General features: G+C 28.5%; 1 protein-coding gene across 1 annotated transcript; it reads left to right on the top strand.

Moving 5' to 3' along the window:
• The first annotated feature begins 1,446 nt into the window (after nucleotides 1–1,446).
• Nucleotides 1,447–8,860, top strand: LOC132938931 (uncharacterized). The gene is made up of 3 exons (XM_061005914.1): nucleotides 1,447–1,569; nucleotides 1,665–1,994; nucleotides 7,442–8,860. The coding sequence occupies exons 1-3, from the start codon at nucleotides 1,447–1,449 to the stop codon at nucleotides 8,858–8,860; spliced, it is 1,872 nt and encodes a 623-aa protein (XP_060861897.1).
• The last annotated feature ends 16,510 nt before the right edge of the window (nucleotides 8,861–25,370 follow it).

Below are 25,370 nucleotides of genomic sequence, written 5' to 3'. Positions count from 1 at the left end.
AATGTCTAGAAGAAACTTAAATTAAATTTTTATGAGCGTCTGAAATTTATATTTTTACAACATTTGATATTTACTCGATTTCTCATGTAACAATTTTCTTATTTTATTGTAATTAAAAAACGAATGACTGTAGATACTTGAAAATTTCACTGAATGTTTATATTAGCATTTTCTATACACCATAAAATGTTGAAAATATTTTGACTCTTTTTGAGCTGTTTACGGACATTGTCAGTTTTCAATTTTTTTAGTTTTTTTTCTATAAATATCAATAAATTTTTATTTGTTGGGTAAAAAAGCGTGAAAATGTAATATAAGGCTCCTGATATATCGTTCTAATAGCAGTTGAAAAATATTAAAAATACATAGGCACAATTTTTTTTTATGAGCATTTGAAGTTTAAATTTTGACAACATTTATCAAATTTATAATTTATTAATTATTTTGTAGTTAAAAATGTATACAATTTTTAACTTTTATGGCGAAGGATTGAAAATTTAAAACAAGGCTCCACGTAAATAGGTTATATATAAATTACTTTATTTACAATAATATCATCAAATATACTTGGTAAAATCATAGGCTGACTGACCGTTTTCGCTCAGAATCGTTTTTCTTATACAATGATATTATATCATTGAATTCAAACTTAACACCATCCATTACAGTGACCCACTTGTAACCTACCGTACAGCAGAGCGACATCCACTTATCCACCTTTTTATTGTATAAATCCGTACTTTGGTTATATAAATACATATAAATCCGAGCCCTACTTATGACCTATAGTTAGTGTCCATGTTGTGCGGTCGCTACCCCTTTTCACTTGTCATATTCGCCTTTCTTAGAAATGGTCTTTCCAAAGGTTGACCATGTAATCTTAACCTGTTGACTTTGCACTTCGGCTATCTCCGAGAAAGAATTGTTATGGACTTGTGGTTGGTATTTTTCTAACCTGTTTGTTCGTTTTTTATATTATATGTATAAATCTTTATATCTTTATCTTTATCTTTATATATTATTAAAACGTGAGGCGATTTCTTGTGACAGTTATATCTGAAGTTCTCCCGGCCGATTTTCACAATTTTTTTTTTAAACGAAAGTACTCGGTGTGTAAATAAGCCATCAAAAGAGAAAATTCCAAAAAAATAATTATTTAAATAGATATTAGAAGCATAAAGTTTGCCGTATTGTTACATAGCGATGTGCGTTGCTTGCCGTGCACACACACACATCTTTAGAACCCCCACTACTCCTACGTCTGCTGCAGTACTGTCGTAGTGTCGTCGTCGCGCGTCGGTAGCGATGTATTATTTCATATTTGGCATTGACGCATTGTGCACTGTTACTGTTGTGTTATCGTCGTAGTGTCGTCGTCAAAAAACCCAAACAAAAATATTATTATTATTTAATTATTATTTTATTTTATTATTATTATTATTTTAAATGGAATATCAATTAATTCCAATACCAGGCGATGGAAATTGTTTATTTCGTTCCGTGTCACATTTAATATTCGGCACGCAAGAAGAACATCGAAATATTCGATTAAGAGTGGTTAACTTGATGGTAAATAATTGGGATGTTGGGATGTGTACAAAGAATTTGTCATTGGTGATCTTTCGTATAGACTACCTATTTATAATTCTAATGATTACGAACAGTTGATGAGCCTAGATGGCGAGTATGCTGGTCACGTCGAACTTGAATGCATTAGTCGATTTTATTCAAATCATACATTTCGTGTGTATAGATCTAATGATCTTAATGAATTTGTAGATTATGGTTCTGGTGTTACAATGGGTAATTTATTTTTTTCTGGCAATGGTGACGCAGGACATTATAGTGTTTTAGTTTTTGGTAATAATATGAATATTCAAAATTCATTTATCCTACCTAAAGAAATAACTGCAAACACTAATAGTAAGCGTAAAACACATTCATTAACTGGTAGACGAGAAAGAAAAAAATATAAAGAAACCAGGAATCACAGTGTATTATTGTTTAAATTATTTTATAAATGCGCTTTATCACATAATATAGTTTACGTTACTCCTTATAATTTGGGTAATTTAACATTTGAATGCGAGCATTGTCATTCGTTGCACTTTGAGTGTGAAAAAAACGACTAGAGGGCATTTCAGTTTATGTTGTGGTAATGGCAAAAATCTTTACCGGAGAGCCGTTTGCCTAATGAAATATTTGATTTGTTTGTTGGTGAAAATGATGAGTCCAAACATTTTAGAGAACATATACGTCAATATAACAGTGCGATGTCATTTGTCTCTTTTGGTTCTCACATAACATTACCATCGGGGTATGGGCCTTATTGTTTTAAAATACATGGTGATATATTATATCATCGTATTAGTTCCCTTTATCCTAGCTCAGGCCAAAATCCATCGTATGGTCAATTATATATTTTAGACTTTGCTGAAGCAAACAAAGTTAGATTAAACAAATCACAAAATATATTACTTAAAAGTTATTTACTTGATAAATTACACAATGTATTATCTAAAATAAATCCATAACGAAACAAATACTACCAAACAACAAAAAAGATACAATGAATATTGTTTATAAAGAAATTCTATAACAATATCAATACATCGTTGAAAATCATTTGTTTATCAATTGTAATGTTTTGGGTGGAATATTTAGTTTTCCCGTGTATAAATATCTTGCGTATACCTATCTATAAATGTAATTAAATCTTAAGAAATTAAATTATTGTCCATTATATGTTTTCCCTTTACATTAATTGCACATTATTCTAACGATGTTTACATAAAAGTATGATACATCTTTATATTTATTTATAATATACAATTATTCAAAGATTTGCTTTTTACCACCGTACCCCGGCAGCGACGGGTAATTCAGCTAGTATGTATAAATACTCGACGGCGTATTCCGAGAATTTTCTATTATCAAGTCGTCCTACGCTTCCTATAGTTAATGGTTCGAGTGATTCCTACTATTGTTATAATTATAATTGGCTACATCGTTGTACGCCAGGACTCAGAAATATTACATTTTCAAGCTTTTTGACCCAATAAATAACAATTTATTGAAATGTTTGTTAACAATTGAAAACTAGTAAAATATTTCCATTTTCCATATTCCGAAGCTCTGGGAAAAATACAGGGTTTTTCACTAAATTTTCTTGAATTTTTCTGGAAAATTTTGATTCTTATATTTACAAATTACAATGTCAAATGACATATTAACAGTAAGTATTATTGTACGCAATATAATAGGATAATTTTACTATACAACATATGGGTGTGAAGAGTCACAGACAGTAGCGGATCTAGAATTCACACAAAAAAGGGAGGGAGGAGCGAATTTTCATAAATTAAATTATCCTTTTTGTTTAGCCAAATATTATAATAAAAAATAACGTTAAAAAGACAGCCCATGGGGGAGGGGGTGAACGCCACTTCACCCCCTTCGTATCGGCTACTGGTCACAGAGTTACGCTTATGAGTGCGTTGCCATACGTTGCCGGAAATAGTCGGTCTCATCCGCCGCATTAGATGTTTGAATGTTTCACATAAAAAAAATATGAATCGTAGAAATTTGAAACATTCCAGTATTACTTTATTTTCAAAATATTTAAATTATACCTACTAATTATTAAATATCAGTTTTAAATTTTCAATTTTTTTCCATACATATGATGATAACGATTTTTAACGGTAAGTTACATATTTACTAGGTTTATCATATGTTGTACTTTTAATAGAAATCTAAAAATATCAAAAAATACAAAAACACTTTTTTTTTTTATACCTAAACGTTTGAAGTTAAAATTTTGACAATATCACGAACATTTGTAAATATTGCATTAGTATTAAAAACGTATAAGATTTTCAATTATTATATAGCTTAAGCTTGAAAACGTTACAAATACTCAGTAGCTACTCTTCATAAGTTATATTCTTACCGCATTATTCTAAATACATAAAAATCAATTTACACCACTTTTTACAGATATGTAAAGTTCTAATTTTGTTGAAATTGGATATTTTATAATAATTCCATTTTTACCTCAAACAATTTTAGTTATTATGTTGTTAAAAATATTAATAAATCTATAAATTATGCAAGTTTTAGTGTAGGTACCTCAGTTCACGGACAAATCGGCGTCAGTGTACTTATCTTTGTGAAATAATTCGACCTAGATGGGGAACCGCAAGTCACGGATTGGATTTAGCACTTGCTAGTTGCTATATTTTTTTTATGTTGTTTAAATTACTTATTTATACTCTCTCAACAATCTGTGAGATTTACGTCAAATTCTAAATTCAATTTAGTAGTTTTTGAGCAAATAAGCTACGCACATATATTTGGTTTTAAGATATAGTTTCTTTATTGGAGGCCATAAGCGCGGCAATTTTAAGCATGTTAGGCTATGTTTGTACCTGATATTTTTGAGTAATACTGCAATGGCAATCATTTATAAAAAAATTTAAATTTCCACCGTGAATCTCAAAATCCCCGTTGGGCTACCTGTTTAAAATGCGTACCTATATTGTCGGAAAATCCTTTCTTATTTCACTTCTAGAGCATTAGAGGAACCACTATTCCCAATTGTAGCTGCAACCTAGGTTCATAAGTTTTGAAGTTTTTGAGATTTAGCAATGATGACTGAGTGAGTGGTATTTGGATTTTATATGTATAGATTATTTCCTATACTGAATAAAATTTTCAAAAATATTTAGCTTTATTTTGTACAACGAGTCTACGCAGTTTTTTAATTAGTCATTACATTGTACGTCACCACGTATATTGTCGTATTGACGTTATAGGTAATATGTTACGTAATACGTTAATTGCACAGTTATTATTATTGTATTTAATATTTAGATAGGTACCTACATATGTTTTTGGTAATAAATATTTTTAATAACTAATAAGTAATAGGAAATCACATTTTAATTTTTTTATTTGATCTACTAATCACTATAGGTACCTATATTAGTGTCTTCTTAGTATTTAATTTAGGGGATAAAACAAAGCTTAAAAATGAAGATTTATTTTATTTTATTAAATTTATTTACTATTTTATTTCAGAATAATATTATATGGTGTCCTCGTGTTTAAAAATGTTTGATACATTACTATGGATAAAAACAGTTATTTGAATTATTTATGTATATTATATTATACATATGGTACTCCGAGAATGTGAAAATTCCAAGTTTCGACATTCTTTTTATTTTCTTATAAGGCGTATCTTGAACAATTGTTGATTAGCAAATAAGAAAATGTAGGTAAACAATGTAATTTTTTCAAGATAAATCGTCCGACAAGTCAGCGTTAAAAACTGTCATTTCAAGTAAATACAGTTCATATATACATAAAGAAATTGTTTTAATGATTTTAGGATGTGTTATCGACATTAACACCCGAAGCATTCAATTCGCAACTTACTTATAACTTAGTATACCTAGTGTATTGTGGCATCATAGTACAGACAAGACTGTATGCTGAACTCCAGAATAGTCATGGTAAGTTTTTCATACATGCTTGGTTTCTCATAAGTTTTTCTTAAAGCGATTTAAAATTATTAGAAATACATAAAAAAATTTTAACGTTGACATTTCAAAGGCGAGTCCTGGACATATAATGTCTGGTTGACAATCTACGACCAAAATTATAATGGTATACAATATTTTTGCTTGGCTAAAAAAGTTGGAAATTTAATATAAGGTTCCTCATATAAGTTGTTAATACTGTATTAAAAAAAAAAGTCGATCTTAAAGATACAATAATTTCAGCGCGTTTGAAGTGAATATTTAAAAACTATTATACTCCATACAATTAGTGATCATAATTCCCAGTTTCAATAGCCGCGTATTATATATATATTAATACGCGGCCAATTCTCCCTGGCTCCTTCAGTCATTCAGTCAAACCAGCGATAATATTACATGTTACGATTGAAATAATTTCAACAATTATTATTGTTGGGCATTTGCACTGAATTGGCAACCGTAATCCAAATTACGAAAATGATACGTCTATCGAAATAACGATTAATAGGTTTACTAGGTTTTAGATTTTGTGGCCTTCAATAATAATTCACAAGGGACCGATAAAAATTGGTACTTCTTTAAATTGTTATTTATAATTAATCATTATTTACAAGTAGCAGGTTTTTTTAAGGGAAGATGCAATTTTGACAAAATCACAAAAAAAAATGTATACAATTTCCATTTTTACAGCTAAGTCTTACAATGTCTTTAATGTAATGTTCCCCAAGAATAATTCTCACTAAAACCAAAAAATCTAAAAATAAATAATCACATTTTTTTATAGACATTTTAAGTTTAATATTTAAACAAATAATAACAATCAAACTAAAATTATTTTGTTGTTATTTAAAAATCGTATTCATGGAGACTTGAATATTTTACATTACCTATTACTTATTATATTTTACTATATAATACACAATGCCATTTTCCATATTATATTTTGACTATTTTATCTATTCTCCTCGTTGTACTATATGGTGGGTGTTGATTTTAAAGTCAATAACGATATAGATATATACAATATAAATATTTTGGTACCTACAATTATAATTTATAAATTATATTTAGTCGGGAAAAATTAATTCAATCTACCAAAAAATAAATTATTATATGCTATCTTTATAAATATCTAGTAAAACATTCGTAGTATATTAATAGGTTGACAGACCCTTAGAATTGTTTTTCTTATGCAATAATTTATTGCTTAACTCAATTTTAAGATATCCATAAGCAGGGGCGCAATTAAAATAAAAAATTTGGAGGTGCTGAAGCCCCCTCCTTTAAATTCTGAGTGGATCGTTGAATGTATTGATTTTACAATGATGTGTGTTTTTATTTTTGTGGTTTTCTTCGATAACTGCGTAGATACTTGAAATATACACCATAGATTTATTTTATAATTTACCAAACTTCAAGTAATTTTCTCGTTTTGAGCGGTTTACGGACATTTTCAGTTTCCAATTTTTTTAGTTTTTTTTTCTATAAATGTCAATTAAATTTTATTTGTTGGGTCTAAAAGCCTGAAAATGTAATACAAAGCTCAAAATATATTGTTACAATGACAGCTGAAAAACATTAAAAATACAAAAGCACAATTTTTTTTATAAGCATTTAAAGTTAAATTGTTGAAAACATTTATCAAATTTATGTAGTTTCAAATTTGATAAATGTTGTCAACAATTGACCTACTAAACTGTACAGCAGAGTGGTTTTTACTTATACTCTATATTATTGAGAATGCGGTTGAGCATGTTGATGTTGGTGTTTAGTATTATGCTAAATTATAGAATTCGTTGTTGTTAATTTAAATATATTATGTACATTATTTTTTATTATATTTTTACGTTTTAATTATTTATAGAATTTGTACTTTTTTTTTATTGTCTTTCCAGTCACCGAAATTGTTGTTGATAACAATTACTCAGGTCTTATTGTGGAACTTAATATTTTGTCAATCTAAGAGTGTTGAATTAAATAAGGATAGTGAATTATTATGCGATCGAGTACGGTACTCAACATATAAATGTGATTGTTTGAAAAACAGACCGCCGGTTGTTGATCATAATAACTATGAACCTTTAACTGGTTTATATGGAGTCGATAATTTTGAAAATCTGGGCTTAGCTAAGGATTCGAGTAAACCATCATATCCCGTAAAAAGGCATGCTATCTTACGATGCCATAACCGTCCTGCACTGGAAAATAACAAACCTTACAAACCAAACCTGATAACAAGTGAATGGAAAATGAAGTCTACACCTGTCGACAACGCATATGGTGATTTAATGGTTAAAAAATCAAAAGTTGTAGGTCTAAAGAAAATTGAAATTAATTCACAGAAAATGAATCATGAACCGTTACATCGTACACTACCACTTTTACAGAAAGGAAATCTTGTTAGTGAAAATCCAAAACACTCACTACTTCCAATAAATTTACAAGATAAGGCAAACCAAATTAAATCATTAACTTTTACACCACAACATAGGTTAGACGAAATAATATCAGATAAATTAGTCGATGAAACTCTACATAACAAACCAACCCAGCCGTCACTGACTCTTCCATTACCTTACAAATCTATTAAGTATCCCGTAAATAACCAATTAATACAGCCAACTGAAATACATAATAATATTGATACAGCAGGGTTGATAACAGATAGCGACAAACAGAGTAACCCGTTAAAGCTGTCTCAACTTTTACCACATATACCAAATAACCAGAACGATTTGAAAAACAAACCATTTTCGACCTTTTCATCAGTTCAATTTAACCAGCCGAAACCCGTAGACATATTATTGCGTGACAGATCACCTTCTCAGTTAATACAAACTCCTGCCATCAAACCGATACATCTACCGATTATTGTGCAAAAAGAAGTATCTCTATCAGTAAACGAACGACCACAAGCCAATATTGATTCGTCATCACAATATCCTAAAATAATCAAAAACGGCATTGCTGAATCAACATCTCAACCAATCGTAATATCCTTGTCACATAATAAACAAGAGGAATCAATTGATTTTCCACCCTCAAAGTCTATAAAGTCTTCTGACACAGAAACAGTAAATAAACCGATTACAATTATTGAAAAAAAAGTTTCAATATATTATCCACATCAAAAACCTCAGGATTCAATAGACTTGTCACCACCTAAACAATTTATGAAGATTTCTAACCCAGAAACGGAACATAAACCGATTAAAATCGAAAAAAAAGAAATTTCTATATCAGCACCAAATGAACAAAAACAACCGATTATTGATTTACCACCACAAGCACCACAACTTATAAAAACTACTTAGTAAATATATCAGGATATTCCAGGGCAAATATTATAATATTATCAGTAAATGGTGCCGTACGAGCAAAAACAATCAAGTTTAAAAAATATGTCATACCTATTCCTTTATATTTTGTTAAACATAATATATAATCTATTATTCTTTGTTAATTTAAAATGTATAAATGATACAGTTGTTTATTAAACATGGCCGACACAATTGATCGTTAAGCCCGTAAGCTATGGCCATTAGCTGTTTGTTTGTTTATTTGTAGGGGAGGATACTGTTGGTTGGTAAACACGTGTGTGTAGTTTTTGGCAGATTTTCAAGTGGGCACCCGTAGGTATCTGCCATGCCCGGGTGAGGGATGGCGGCACTTGTTCTCCGGACACCGTGACTTGTCCGAAGAAAAATGGCGCCAATGGCCGAGGAATCGAACTCGGGTCGACTGCGTCGCAGCCGACGCCTTAGTCCGCTCGCCCACTCCGTCCCCCACATTGTAATTTATATATTACATTAATAAATCTATAATTTATTACATTGTATGATTGAATGGTTAATCGTAACTTGTAATTATATTACTTTTAATGTTAGGAAAAATTGATACATTTTATACCCATCAATATTAATAAAAGGCAATATTTGTGTGTGTGTGTGTAAATTATTCACAGCCAAGTCTATCGCAATCATGGTAATGCAATTCGGTACACAGCTACACAGGTAAACTATTATAGGTATACCTTATGCCCAAAAATGTACACCTCCAGATAAATTTTTAAATTATGATTTTTAAAAAGCGGCTCACACTTAGATTTATTAGCTCGCAAAACTCGAATATTTTTCTGTTTATTTAAATCGTTACCATTGGTTTTAAACAATACTAATGAACATAATAAATTAAAATGTAATTTGTCACAGGCATGACCGTGCAGGATCAGATAGTACCTATTAAAAATCTTTAAGATTAAGAATATTTGGAATCAAGATTGTAATAGCATTGTATAAATATAGAACACTAACAATCTACCCATATGAAGAAATTATTGTATATAATGTGGATTTCAGATGGATTTCAACCTGACTGTAGCTACTAAATATTGGGTCGCAAATAATTGGGTGTTTAAATTTTGTATATGAGTCACCAACAAATTAATAAAATAATTTGTTATTTTATTTTAGAACGGATTTTAGATTACAGTAAAAGAAAAACATTATAAAACATTTTTACTCAAATAACACATCATATTATATATTATATTATTGTACATTAATGTTATACTAGAAATTGGTATTGAAAGCTATACATGGTATAATAATCGAATTATTTCCATTAGGTAGTCATTAAATCTAAGCATAGTCCCCACAGTTCCCTTTAACTTTATTTTAAAATGGTAGGTATGGAAAATTGGTTTTATCTTGGGTATTATATTATACCTATGTACACAACAGTTAAGAATCGCTCTCGTACACTATAATATACGTCAATAACACTATTCTCTGAGTTTAGTAGAACCGCTGTTTTACCTGGGCTCAGCACATCCAAGTCAAAAGATCACTACTAAACTCCCGCTTACGAATGCTCAGAACTTTAACCGTCAACAATAAACACTCAAAACTAAATATTAAATTACTCCTCTACAAATCTTTCCTAAAGCCAATTTGGACACACAGCCTGCAGCTATGGGACAATGCTAAAATGTTTAATTTAAATAAAATTCAATGTTTCCAAAATAAAACACTAAGGAAAATTACCAATTTTCTACTATACGTATCAAATCATGCCCTGCATAAAGACCTACACATGAAAACAGAAGAGGCAAAAAATTATTATAAACGGTTCCATCTACGCCTTAACTCTCATCCAAACATCTAGTCTAAAAAGTCTAGCTGCATTAACCATCCCTTGTAACACTCCTCGTCGCCTTAAGTGAAAATGGTGCAGAGACCTACTAAGCCCCTAATCCAAAAAAAAAGAATAATTATGAAACAGAATAATTAAAAGACGAAAGTGTCATTAGTGGGTGGCTTCTTCAATCAAAACTTCAATTTTCCCCTGTTTATTAGCGCATACTCTCATTGTGCCGCGAGTACAGATTGTGTATACTATTAATAAAGAAAAAAAAGTTTAGTAGAGTAGGTACTAGGTATTATTATAATATGTATATAATATTGTATTTGTAAATTCACGTATACCTACCTACAAAACGTGTAATTTAAAATCAATACATCTTAATATTAAATTAATACCATAACAGGGTATCTGAGCGGATCGATGAATGTATTGATTTTACAACGATGTGTTTTCTTTTTTGTCTGCCATCACGGTTTGGGGCAGTAAAACTGCTTCGGTTTTCTTCAACAGTATCTTGTTCGATAGGGAAGTAAATCTAGTTGGTGCATTCGGCAGGTCAAAATTTAAAACTTTCAATAGTTTTCAAAAGCGCAAAGGAAAAACAACATAAAAATTAAGGAATAACAGGAATTTTTACAAAATCTACGTAAAAAACGTATTCAACCTATAGGTACTCTATTACTAATCTTTAATAGAAATAATATCATTAAATATACTTAGTAATATGGATGAATGCTGACAGTATTGCTTACAATTAATACTAGTAAGTATATTTTTTTAGTATAAAGAAACACTAATAATTTAAGAAAATAATGCTATGCATGCGTCAGGCCAATAGCAAGTTCCAATAGGTCAGGCCACTGGGAACTTTCCGGTATCCTGATGGGTCAGACCATCCCTGTCCAATCCTAACCTACTGTACAGCAGAGTGGTGCCCACTTGCGCGCCTTTTTATAGTTAATCATTGATAATTTGAACCAAGGTTATCATGCCAATTAAAATAATATATTTTATAACAATCGTGGCTTGGACAATATACTATTATACTAATATAACTTATATGATGAGCATTATGCATAGATTGCATAGATATTTCCTGAACAGCTTAACCCAAAAGTTAAAAGTAAATTTTAATGCAGTGATGACATCGTGGCTGCTGTAGGTTCATGGTTTTAATACATTGTTAATATTTTAGTCAAAATCGACTTATTAATTACAAGAAAATCCAGGAAAATTGTCATTCAAGTTAAAAGAATACTTTTTGGTTAAAACAATTGGGTAAAAGAGATAGGCATAAAGTAAAACACAGCACTATAATTATTGTTGTACACACGTTTATTAAGAATACCTTTTATTTTAGGTAGGTAAATACTAGGGACTCTATATATTAGTATATTACTTAAAATAATAATAATAATTATAATTTATAACAATACAACAGTACACATCTTCACTAATGAATCAACCAATAAAAAAAACATAACTCATTTATAAATACATCAGTGGCATACTTGCTTAATTTGTGGGAAATGCAATTTGTATCAGAACTTTTAGATATCTACTCAATATATATATAGATATTAGATTTACCTATATTATTTTTTTTTTTTTACTCATAAAAGCAAGAGGTTAATTTTTTTTTGTACATTAAATTTATTATATTGACCTGTACAAGCTAAAAAAAATATATAGGTACCGAGTGAATTATTTAACGTAAGACACTCATTATTAAAGTATTGTTTTTGAAAATATTTTTTTGTCGTGGTTTAGACTTTCAGAGTATTTCGGTACATAAAAATAAAAATAAAAGTAGTTAATAAGTTATAACTTATAATTTTTAAAGTTCTGATGAGTTGAGTAGTGTACCAACATTTTGCGAAGTAACTGAGTACTACTTCAATTTCGCTAATCCAAACTTTAAATGCTTATGAAGTACTCATTAACTACTCGTCCTAAATTCTATTTTTATGTATATAAATACTTATAAAAATATTCTCATCTGGAATATGAAATTAAAACTGTATGTTTTCATTTATAAAAATGTCCAGGATAAAAAGATTAAAAAATATATATATACTTTTTTTAAAACGTTTATTAACATTTTTAAATAATTTTGAATGTTCAATGATAAAAGAATCACCTATTATATTTATTATTGATATAGATTAAACTTTAATGTCAGTGATGTGTGCAATATTTGAAAAAATAAAGCTAAAATAGATTCGAATTTTATCTGAATATTGTAGTCTCTCTAGCCCCTAAAAAGAAATGTCCAACTGAGTACATTTACAGACCTAATCAGTGCATATCGTAGGTATATAGGTATACTTAATCCTAAAATGCTACTTGTTATAAGATACAGGTACTCTAGAGATAATCCTTATACTTTAACTCATTAGCCGTGGTTTATTTACTGATTTCGCCAACTTTAATCAGTTTTCAGCTTTTCAGCAGTATTATCACTTTTGGGATCCGACTGCACCTTTTCAACAACGTTTTTTCCAATACATATGTTTCTCCATTATTTTGTGTTTGAACTCGAGATTATACCATGGACTACCTATCGACTTGAATTTACCTATCAAATCATACAATACCTATGAGCATGACGATGGTCGATGTTGCCTAAAAATGTAATGACAATTTTTAATTTTTAAACAATTCGGTTTGCCTCATTATTTTTTACTGATATAAATGCAAAATGCTATACGTACACATTAGCGCTCGTTGTATCCTCAATTTTATTCTGGATAGCATTGACAAATTACATAATCTTCTTTAATCACAGCATACAATAATGAAATAAAGTAATATGTTGTGACATTAGATAACCAATAACATACATGTTTAATACGTATATCCTGAAACAATATTTGTTTGATTACCTACATATATAAAATTGTATCGTCTATGAATAATACGTTTATTATTTATTATATAATTTGTTATATTTGATATTAAAATATTTATATTTTTTTTATTATAATATGGTTTTTGTTTGGTGAATTAAATATAACACGAAAACTTTGATAATTAAAAACATAATAATAATAATAATATTTATTGTCACCAAATTATAACAATTACAAACAATTTATGAGTAACAAAACAAAACAAAAAAAAAAAAAAATTTTACATTAAAATATATTGGTTCTCTTTTCAAAAGCTGAGCTTGTGTTGAAAAGAGGAAGTTGTGATACAGATTTAGATATTATTGATTATGATCGTTATTGACAATTAATAAAGCAAAAAATAGAACAAAATAAATAGGTAGAGTATGCACAAGAAAGACAATAAAAGAAAGGATAAAGAACAATTAGTAGTTGCATTATAAAGGCTATAGCCTATATAATATATATATATAATCGTAAGTAAATAAAATGTTAATATAGCATATTCTGTGGATTATAATATACTGGTATAATTAGAAGATTAAATAGAATTATTTGATAATAGTAATTAATTTTAACACGAATTTAAATATTAACAGTGAAAAATATATTAATTAATTTCTAAATTAAAGTATAGATTATTGAAACAGAGCATTATTTATATATTTTTTATACATCTTGAAACTCTTAAAGTTATGAATATTAAAATTATAAATAGTACAGTATTGAATGAATTTATATCTAGGGCTTTGTTGCCCAGATAATTAAAGGATATACTATTCTTAGTGATATCAGGAAAGTTTAGAGAGTGGTTTGAACCACATCCGAAAATATAGGTTCCAATTCCTGTGTATCTATAATCTGCCACAGCTCGCGGTTATTTACCCATCTATGCGAGTTACGCGTAGTTTCAAAACGAGGTATATCGACGTCGATTGTCCCGTGAACTGAATAACCTAGATACACTAAGTTACTAAAACCGAGATTCACTTATATTTATTTATTTATTATTAATATACGGAGCAAAACTCTATTTATAATCTGCCATCTGTGTATAAATATGCCAGTCATAAAAAGCATTTTGATAAATTTAAATAAGAGTATAAATCAAATGTTAACGCAAAAATGGGGAGAATTGCCAATGAAAAACATCAAGTATGATGATTGAGTTCAAACATTGTAATAAATTAAAACAATACTAAAATCGGTTGCAAGTGTACCGATTGATAGACACAAGATAGAATTATATCTAACACGAGATAGAAAAATGAAAAAAAAGTTAATCAAGATAACTGCAATTGGATGTTAAGTAGTACCTATAGAGGTGTCTAGGTAGGTACGCTGACTTCGAAAATATGCATAAGATATTATGTTAAAAGGTTGTTAAAATATTTCAAACAGTTTCAACCACTCTGTATAAACCTACAAGTTATTTGGTTGCTCTGGCAGCTGATTTATTGATTTTTCCCACAATATAGGACGAAATGACGTTTCGCGATTCACGTGTACCAGGGCTTGTTTAATTCAGGGCTTGGAATCAAAATACATTTTTCTGTTTTGATATAGGTAAATTTATTTTGATTGCCTGTTTTCAATTTTTTTTATGTACTATATGATTCAATTGTGAAATTGTGTTTTCAGTTTTTACTTTGCATAGGTACCTCTGTTGTAGGTATATAGGTGCATACTATTGGTGACTTGGTGTTGATTTCAAATTGAAAAAACGTTTTCGATAAATTGTGGTTTCCAATTTTAACTTTGCATACCAAATTATTTATTTTTGATTGTGATTTTTTTTTTAAATAACGAGTAAGTACAAGACATTTTGGTTTCACTTTTGAATTTAATTTAATTTAAGATTTTAATTAGTTAATGTACATTTCAACCAGATACATCGTACCCACGTGTGTTATAGCAATACATAATAATATACTAATATAGTTTGTGGTTAGGACGTAGTATAAACTTTATAAAAATCTAAATTGTAAATTTAAAATTTTTCCTTCTTTTTGTTCCTCATACCTATAGACATCAGTAGTTTATTCTGAAAATAAAAACTGTAAAAAATATGTATAATGGTCTTTTTTTTATGTATATAGACATTTGAAGTTAAAATTTAAAATTTGAATGAAACTATATAATTAGACAAATAATAGAAATTTTTATAATTTTTGTATCAAAAATATTATTCGAGCAGACTTAAAACTTTTACGCACAACATGGTATCTCATAATATTTTATTTACACAATGACATTTTCAAAACTTTAGATAATGTTAAGCTCTATAATATAGTCTAAATATTTTATGTCTCGAATCTATTCTCACCACTCTACAGTAATGACTAGAAAGTTGATAACATTAATAAATTATATAAATATATACTATTATAGGCAATTTATAATGATTAAAATAATATGTATGATTAAATAAAATAAATGCAATATTTTCAGCAAATATTAATTCAACACCATCTTACTAATAGCAAATCTGATAGTAAAATAAACTACTACCTATAGGTATGAGGTAGCAATATAAGTATATAATTAAAATAATTAAATATACTTAGTAGGTACTTATAGTAGCCGGTAGGTACTATAAGCTGACAGGTTTTCACTCAGAATCGTTTTTGATATGTACTGATTTATGAATTCAAATTTAACACATAGGTTACGAGCAGAGTGAATACTTACTTTCTCCCTTTCTTTGTTTTTTCGTTTATTACAGTCAAAACTAAGCTCTGTGGCCTCAATTATTTATCAGACCATGAATTTAATAATACAAAAATGTAGGTATTATGAAAACATGACTACGGAAAGTTTTACTTTGAAACTGAAGTCTGAAACTCTGATGACTGGTGAAAATATTAATATATATATAAATATTGGGATTCCAGAAAGGTACGTTGCTCGACGACGCGTTGACCGTACTACATTACCTTTTGTAATTTATATATTTACTGATGTATACCATTTACTTAATATGGTTGTACCCAATTGGAAAATATTATTCGTGGGTTTTTGAAACTTTGACGTAAACATGTTCAATTTCCAACATTGATTTTTCTTGTTTGTTTGTGGAACCGAGCTTATTAACAACCACCCTATCGTAGCTCACTCGCATCTATAATAGAATGTATTTCTTTTTTTCTCTGTAATTCTGAACCCTGGGCAATCCCTGGAGAATTATTTTTAGAATATTTTCTTCAAAGGGTGAACGCTAAGCGCTGCGTTTAAATTTACTCAATAGTGTTTGAATCGCCGAGGGTCATGGGCCCTTTTTAAACCTCGAATCCCGTTGTTTTATTATAACTGCGTACTTTCTCTTTCAGCCGGACGTAGCTGAGGGTGGATGCAGGCTTACTCACCACCCCATTTCGAGTGGGATGTTTTCCCTCCAAGATTAATATGGGGGCCGTCAGCTTTCGTTTTCGTTCCACATAATCAATATCTGTTACAGCCGCGTAACAAGTCGTGCGATAAAATAAGTTTAAAATACAACACACATATTGCACAGTATTTTATTGCAGTTTTACACGGGTATACAAACGGATAAAATAAAAGATAGGTCTTGATTAAATTCAACAGTTTTGTGTTGGTTGTTTTTTTGTAAAATACACACAATAAGGATAGTGTAATGCACTATCAAATTATTACCAGCAATCCGTGTGGTTAACACGTTGCCATAATACACCTAAGACCTAACCTATGTTGTTTTATGTTTTACATATTATGTATCTGAGCTCCTGATCTTTAAATATGAAAATAAAGTAAAATAGAGATATTTTAGTCTTTTTTTTTACCTAGGTAGGTACTTAAATTAATAAGTTATTTAGTTTAATGTATAAAATATATTATAACTGATTGATTTGGATAGTAGGTATTATTTCAATTTTATATACACAATAACATTTTTTAAATATTTAGATTAGTTGTATGCTAATACCTATTTATACCATAAACCTATTCAATATTCATACGTTTTACGGCAGGTCGGTATATAGACTAAAAATTTAATATATACAATTACAATAATACAATAAATGCAATGGTTTCAGCAAAAATTAATTCAACCTACCTACCATAATATTAGTAAGATAAATTGCTATTGTACCAATGTAATATTAACTCAATATAGAAAATTATAGGACTGAGAATGAAAAGGTTCTATGTCACAATATCGAATTGTTCAGCAGAGCGATTCTTAACTTTAATACCCAATATCTTTTTTTCAGGTTTTCTTATGATTATAACCATAATTTCAATGAATTAATAAATACAATTACTGTCAGATACATTGTAAATATTAAGTATTAGACATCCACACATTTTATAAAACCAAAAAAACTGGAAAAAAAGTGTATAAGAATAAAAAAGTTCCGTGTATAGAAACTTTTCATTCTTCCAACTAAATGATATGATATTATTTTTTGTAATTCCATACAATATTTTTACGTCTTATCAAAGTTACCGAAACATGCAACATCAATATTTATAATGAAATTTGTTTTTACATTAATTTAATGTTTAATCGAAAACAATTATTAAAAATTTGAGTGAATAAATAATTAAACTGCTTAATGTACCTACCTAATTTTACTATTTTAATTATAATGCAGATTAAGACTACATTATAATGTATATCCCCGCCAATATTATAACTATGATAAGTAATATCGCATTATCACATCATCGTTGACACGTCTTAAAAAAACATTAAAACAAAATTATAAATATAAATTGGTGGCAATTGAAATTGATAACATAGGTACTAAATAATTTTTAAATTCAATTTTTAATAATAAGATAATATATTATTAAGTCGATATTATATTATGCCTACTTTTACAAAAATATTGTACGATATTATTGTAATTTTTGTTTTTATTGTATCATTGACATTCGACATGTATTATTGATAATACCTTTTAATACTAACCAGCATTGAATAACATGACGGTAGAACCTTTTCATACTTACGTAAACTTAACAGAATAAAAAAGTTCTATCGAACTACAGCTATAATCATGATTCAGTAATTTTTCATGACAGAACCTTTTCATTTTCTGTATCTCACTAAGTATTGTATGCAGAAACACCGTTTTTGGACTAAAAGATGCACAATTGTAAATTAAACAAATGTATGCAAAACAACGATTTTTGAAAAAAGTGGACATAGAACCTTTTCATTCTCAGCCCGCGAATTATATTTGTCACTACAGAAACATAATAATATTCTGTGCAGTAGCAACCAAATATTACGTCCCGGGAGAAACTTCAAAATTACCTCTTATATGTATTGCAAATTATTATAAATGCTCAATGCCCAAATTTTTAAATTAATAGTTATAACTAGGGCCCGGATTTATATGCAATAAAAATCTATAAAATATGCAGATTCATATCATGAATATGCAAAATGAATTTAATATACTATGTATAAAAATAGTTTATTAATAAAAATGAAAAAAATTAATGACATTGTGTAAGTATAAAAGTGTTATAAATTAATTAAAGTATTACTATTTTCTATTTGTATTAAATTATTATTTATTAATTATTATTATTGGACGAGTACCAGCATGAAGTAACAAATATGGATTTCAAGTTTTCGAATTGGAAACTCATACGATTATCTTGAAGCATACTTTTGTACTTGGAAAAACTTCTTTCCACGTCGCGTCACAAGATACAATTGGTGCATATTTAAAACTTGATAAATCTTCAACTAACAGTTCCTCACAGTTACCTCGCCGTTGATTATATCATCGATTTTTTTCAATGTAGAATATCCACGATTTTTTGACAACACATTTGTAAATTTAGATCTAGCGAAATCTATTCCTGGCCCTCCTTCTTTGAATTTAATTTTAATATTTTCTATGAGCAATAAACTATTTCTTAAAGTAACATTCGATTTCTCTAGTTTTGTTATTGTATCTATTAAACACTGAAAGTGTGTTGTAATAACGGCGAGCTCATTTTTTAACTCTTTATTATGAAATAAACTACGTGCGTTTTCAATACACTTCGCTTCATTTTGGTTTAAAGCGTGAATAACACATTTTACCTCATTGAAATATTTCCCATAATAAATTGCTGCTTCAAGCCATGTACCCCAACGAGTTAAAATTGGTTGTGGAGGTAAACTCAAATTGGGATATATTTCTTTGAAAGTATTTACACGTGAAGGTGCTTTTAAAAATATCTTTTTAGTATTTGAAATTAATCGATCGACATTTTGATATTTTTATCTTATGGCTTCAGCTACTCTGTGTAGTACATGAGCCATGCACGTTGCAACTTTATAACTTATAACATATTTGTCATAAAAAATCGCAAACAATATAGTTAAAATTTGATTTTTGAACGCTTGTTAAAATGATTGAAATATTTGTACTATTAAACACAAATAAAATGAAGGGCCAACAATTCATGAGGAATTTTGAAAACCTAAAAGGTTATAGTGATTGAAAATTAATAATTTTTAATTTTGAGTGGATTGAAGAAGCTAGTGGTTATAAATTAAAAATAATGTCTATGTATTTTCGACATTTTCGTTTAACAGTTATAACTAATAACAATGCATCAGGATATTTGTATTCAATTTTCATATAATTATTTTTATCGTAAAAAAATATTTTATCGACAAAAACCGAAAAAAATATTAAGAAACTCGTAAAATACAAATATACATTAAACATTTTGGAGTTTATACTATTTTATAACAATATAAGTATTCGATAAAAATTTCAAATACCTAGGTACGTTTATTTTTTTAGGATCGCTGCACACGTATTTGTCATACGTCCTAGATCAATAAGCGGTGATAAATTACACATACTCCGGAATGTTTAATTTTTTGTACACGTATGAGTTCTCTGACAAAATATCTAGGATTTTAAGGAAGTTGATTTAAAATTTTTAATTTTTAAAGACCTTAAAAATAAGATTCTGTTTTGAATGTCCCATAAAATAATTGCATTAAATTGGTATTTATTTTGGGCACATCTGATTTTAAATCAAAAAAGTGATTTCTAATGAGGATAGGCTAAAAATTTATTAATTTAACCTTTTTTTCGAAATTGTAATGGAACTTCAGGATTAACCATATTTAATTTACCACAGATTTTATTAGTTTGTATAGTTATGCAAACAAGAAAATATTTCATTTTTAGCGAAGTACCTCCTATTGATAATAATATGTGTGTGCACGTGCGAGAGTTGCGGCGATTGCCCGACCCGGTATTACAGCGATTCTCGGAAACAGGCAATGTTCATAATATTCACGCATAGACATAGTTCAAATTTTCATGTCATGTGAATTGCCTAAATATTACTTCTTAAAACATGATACACTGGAGCTCCTTAGCTCCATGTTTGTTTGTAATAATTACGTATAAGTATAAAATAAAAAATAGCTACATGTTTTAGAGTTTATTTTGGTAATTTTATTGACTATTACCTATTTTAATACAATTTTATTGCGATAAGTTCCAAACCCTAACGACAATTTATGTTATACCGAGAGTATCTGAGCGACAGTTTGATGCTGATTAGTGATTATATAATATGAACACCATTACACCAATACTAGTAAATAGTAATACTATGGAATCACATAAGATTATAATAGAATTATTTCTAAAGTGTAAGGACTTTCTCTGCATTGATAGATTGTATTTTCTACCTAACTATTATTGGTTTAAAATTTTTTATATAAAAATATTTTAACTATTAGATATTATTTTCAACAATTTCTTCAATTAGTTTTAAGAATGTTGAAGTTTTTGTAAATAAACTATTATACCATATTGACCGTTGTAATATTTAACATAAAATTCACATTTTTCACTTTTGCACCCTGTTAGGAATTTCGCCTGGGGTATAGGCACCTCTCCCCTCCTTCTATGGCCATGATAATATTGTTATACACTAGCAATTGGGTTAACTGCTTAGTTTATAAGTTGCAGGTAGCAAGACCGTTGGTAGAGGATTTCTTAGGTAGAGTTGATAAAATAATTAGACTGGTTGAAAGTTTAAGTTGTTTATTGAATTCTTCTGCATAATATATTCTAAGTCTAATTTGACAAAGTTGTTATGTTGTCTTTCGTGAAGGTGCTCGTCTGTACTATGGTGTCACACGTCTGATCTACAGGCCGTTTCGGGTCTGGTTTTATAGGGCCTCCTGCTCTCCCATTTTCCCCTAGTGGCCTAGTCTATCGACTTATATGTGGACTTCACAGGACGTTTTTCAATTAATTATCGATATATTCCCACGCCTGGTTAATCCGAGAATCGTGTCCTGTTGTGTTTGCAATATAATATGTTATACGACATCCGTCAATACTTAGATACTATGCATTATATTTATATATAGGTATATTTCGTAAGCAATTTCTAAATATTATAATCATACATTTATGATTTATGATTAAGGCGAGGTTGTAGAACCTATTGTAATGCGAGTTCAAGATCGCATTGCCCTCTCGTTATATTCCCATAGGTTTTCTAATCGGATATATGACTTTGATTAATTTAGTCGAATTTCTATGTGCTGATATTTATCTAATCTTTATATTGCCAATCACAATTATATATCATGCGTATTATCGGGTTCGTTACAATATTATATATATTATAATATATACTTATAACTTATATTATACTATTATACCTCTATGTATTTACCTATAATCTATAAAATAGTCTTGAACCATCATGTCTGCGTAAAACACAGTAATGTATCTAGTAAGTAGCTAGGTATTATACGAGTCGTATATGTTTATTTGATACTGGCGTTTTCAGAGTTTCATAAAAGATAATTTTCCAAGCTTACGTACTTGTATAATAATATTTTTTATGTAGGGTAGTGTATGAATAGTTGGTACTTTTTGGGACGTAAAAATTAATAAGGTGGGCAAGTGGGTACTGCACTATTGTACGGTAATCATTGAAACTCATCACTGTAACGGATGACGTGTTAAATTTAAATTCAATCTTCTAAAATCATTATATACGAAAAACGATTCTGAGCGAAGACGGTCAGTGTATAATATTATCAAGTATGTATTATATTTTATGATAATATTGTTATTAGAGTAATTTATTATACAATTAGACATTAGTAACACAATAGGTAAGCTAAAAAATATGCATTTGAAAATATCATTGTGTGTAAAAAAGGATAGCTCATGACGACGACGGTAGTTGTATATTACACTAGACGACCAACTCGTATTTAATAACCAGTGTAATTTTACGAAAAATGGTTGGACCTCTCTACAGTTAATGCAGCACCACTCTGTAAAATAATGAACTGATTGACATGAAATTTACTCGGATTGATCAGTATAATATGCTATGTAGATGATACATTTCAAGTTGATCGGAAGATCATAGCTTAAGTAATATGCAAAAATATTAGCATAGTTATTAATCGAAACGCTATTTTTTTTTTTTTACAATTTCTATGTTGTACGCACCATCGCGTCTGTGCCGGCCGCCTATATTTCCCCTACCGGGTCCCAAACAACTGGACTATGATTTCGGACTATGCATAATTTCCGCCAAGCGTCGGTTGCCATTGCTATTTGAACAGTGCGTGGTATCGTCGCCACAGTAATGTGACATTAACGGTGTCTTCACATGTGCCGTTTTTTCCAATTTCCAGAAATTCTATACAATTTTGCAATTGTATTTCATATTTTAGTTTCTACCTTAATATACAGATAATTATAATAATACATTTCCAGCATGATGCCCATTTAAGGGGGTTGATACGGTGTAATATATTAATGAAAATGACTTCAAAGGAAAACAAATATTGTAAGATTTACAAACAGCTAGTGTATAAACTAAGAAAACAGATATTTTTAATTTAATGTTAATTTAATATAAAAATAATTAAAAAACTTTTAGATTTTGAGCGGAGCAATAAATGTTATGATTTTATTTGGATGTTTTATTTTTTTTGGTGTATGTCGCCTCTTAAAACACACAAAAATTAAAAAATTAAGAAAAATCTGAGATTTTACAGTAAAACCAATTAAAAAAAAGGTGGATAAGTGGATGTCGCTCTGCTGTACAGTAGGTTACAAGTGGATCACTGAAATGGATGGTGTAAAATTTGAATTCAATGATATAATATCATTGTATAAGAAAAACGATTCTGAGCGAAAACGGTCAGTCAGCTTATGATTTTACCAAGTATATTTGATGATATTATTGTGAATAAAGTAATTTATATATAACCTATTTACGTGGAGCCTTTATAATTTTTATTTATTAATTATTAATTTATAAATTTTTAACCACAAAATAATTAATAAATTATAAATTTGATAAATGTTGTCAAAATTTGAACTTTAATGCTTATAAAAAAAAATTGTGCCTATGTATTTTTAATATTTTTCAACTGCTATTAGAACGATATATCAGGAGCCTTATATTAAATTTTCACGCTTTTTTACCCAACAAATAAAAATTTATTGATATTTATAGAAAAAAAAAACTAAAAAAATTGAATACTGACAATGTCCGTAAACAGCTCAAAAAGAGTCAAAATATTTTCAAAATTTTATGGTGCAAAAAAAATGCTAATATAAACATTCAGTGAAATTTTTAAGTATCTACAGTCATTCGTTTTTTAATTACAATAAAATAAGAAAATTGTTACATGAGAAATCGAGTAAATATCAAATGTTGTAAAAATATAAATTTCAGACGCTCATAAAAATTTAATTTAAGTTTCTTCTAGACATTTTTTTTTTTGATAGAGGTAGACAAACTTATGAGTAATCTTATATTACATTTTCAAATCTTAGATTTAAAAAGAAAATTTTTTATGAATTCTCAACTCAAAATAATTTGCTATTTTTCGTGATTTTTCCGTATTTTGTCAAAATTTGAACTTTAAATGCTTATAATTAAAAACTGTGACTAAGGATTTTTAATTTTTTTCATCCGCCTTTGAAACAATAACCTAGAAGCCTTCTATTAAATTTTCAAGCTTTTTTACTGAACAGATAAAATTTTATTGATATTTATAGAAAAAAAAACTAAAAAAATTGAAAACTGACAATGGCCGTAAACAGCTCAATAAGAGTCAAAATATTTTGTAAATTTTATGGTGTATAGAAAATGCTAATATAAACATTCAGTCAAAATTTCATGCCCCTACGGTCATTTGTTTTAGAGTTACACCAAAAACCAAAATCGATTTTCTCAAAAACAGATTTTGCGTAAAAATTCCCGTTTTTCTTTAATTTTTCTTTTGTTTTTCACGTCGCTTGTGAAAACTACTACGAACCCCTTTTGACCCTCCCAAAGTACCAACTAGATTCACTTTCCTATCAGAAAAGTTACTATTGAAGAAAATCCAAGCACTTTTACTGTCCTAAAAGGTGATGACAGACACAAAAATAAAAAAAAAATTACAAAAAAAATACAATAAAAAAATTAAAAAAAATTAAAAAAAACACACATCATTGTAAAATCAATACATTCATCGCTTCGCTCAGAATCTAAAAAAAAATTGATATTGTTTTTTAGCACTTTTTTAAATTCTAATTAATATTTTTACAAAATGTTAGTTCCCTATTATTTTGTAGGTACTAATACAAACAATAAATTATTATTCAAAAACACAATTTCATATACCTACTTATTATTATATACTAAATCCCTAAAACAAACATATGATTACACATACTGAGTGCATATAATATAATATTATATATGAATCTTAATTATGAATAATTATCGTTTACACAGACCACAAGAAAAAATA

Source organism: Metopolophium dirhodum, chromosome 2 (assembly GCF_019925205.1).
Source record: "Metopolophium dirhodum isolate CAU chromosome 2, ASM1992520v1, whole genome shotgun sequence".
Taxonomy (NCBI): domain Eukaryota; kingdom Metazoa; phylum Arthropoda; class Insecta; order Hemiptera; family Aphididae; genus Metopolophium; species Metopolophium dirhodum.
This window is presented reverse-complemented; position numbering and strand designations above follow the sequence as displayed.

Excerpts from the sequence above, each read along its gene's own strand:
- LOC132938931 (XM_061005914.1), top strand. The coding sequence starts at position 1,447 with ATGGAATATCAATTAATTCCAATACCAGGCGATGGAAATTGTTTATTT. Across the intron at positions 1,570-1,664 it reads TAAGAGTGGTTAACTTGATG|TTGATGAGCCTAGATGGCGA; the intron begins GTAAATAATTGG and ends GATTACGAACAG. Across the intron at positions 1,995-7,441 it reads AAGAAACCAGGAATCACAGT|TCACCGAAATTGTTGTTGAT; the intron begins GTATTATTGTTT and ends TTGTCTTTCCAG.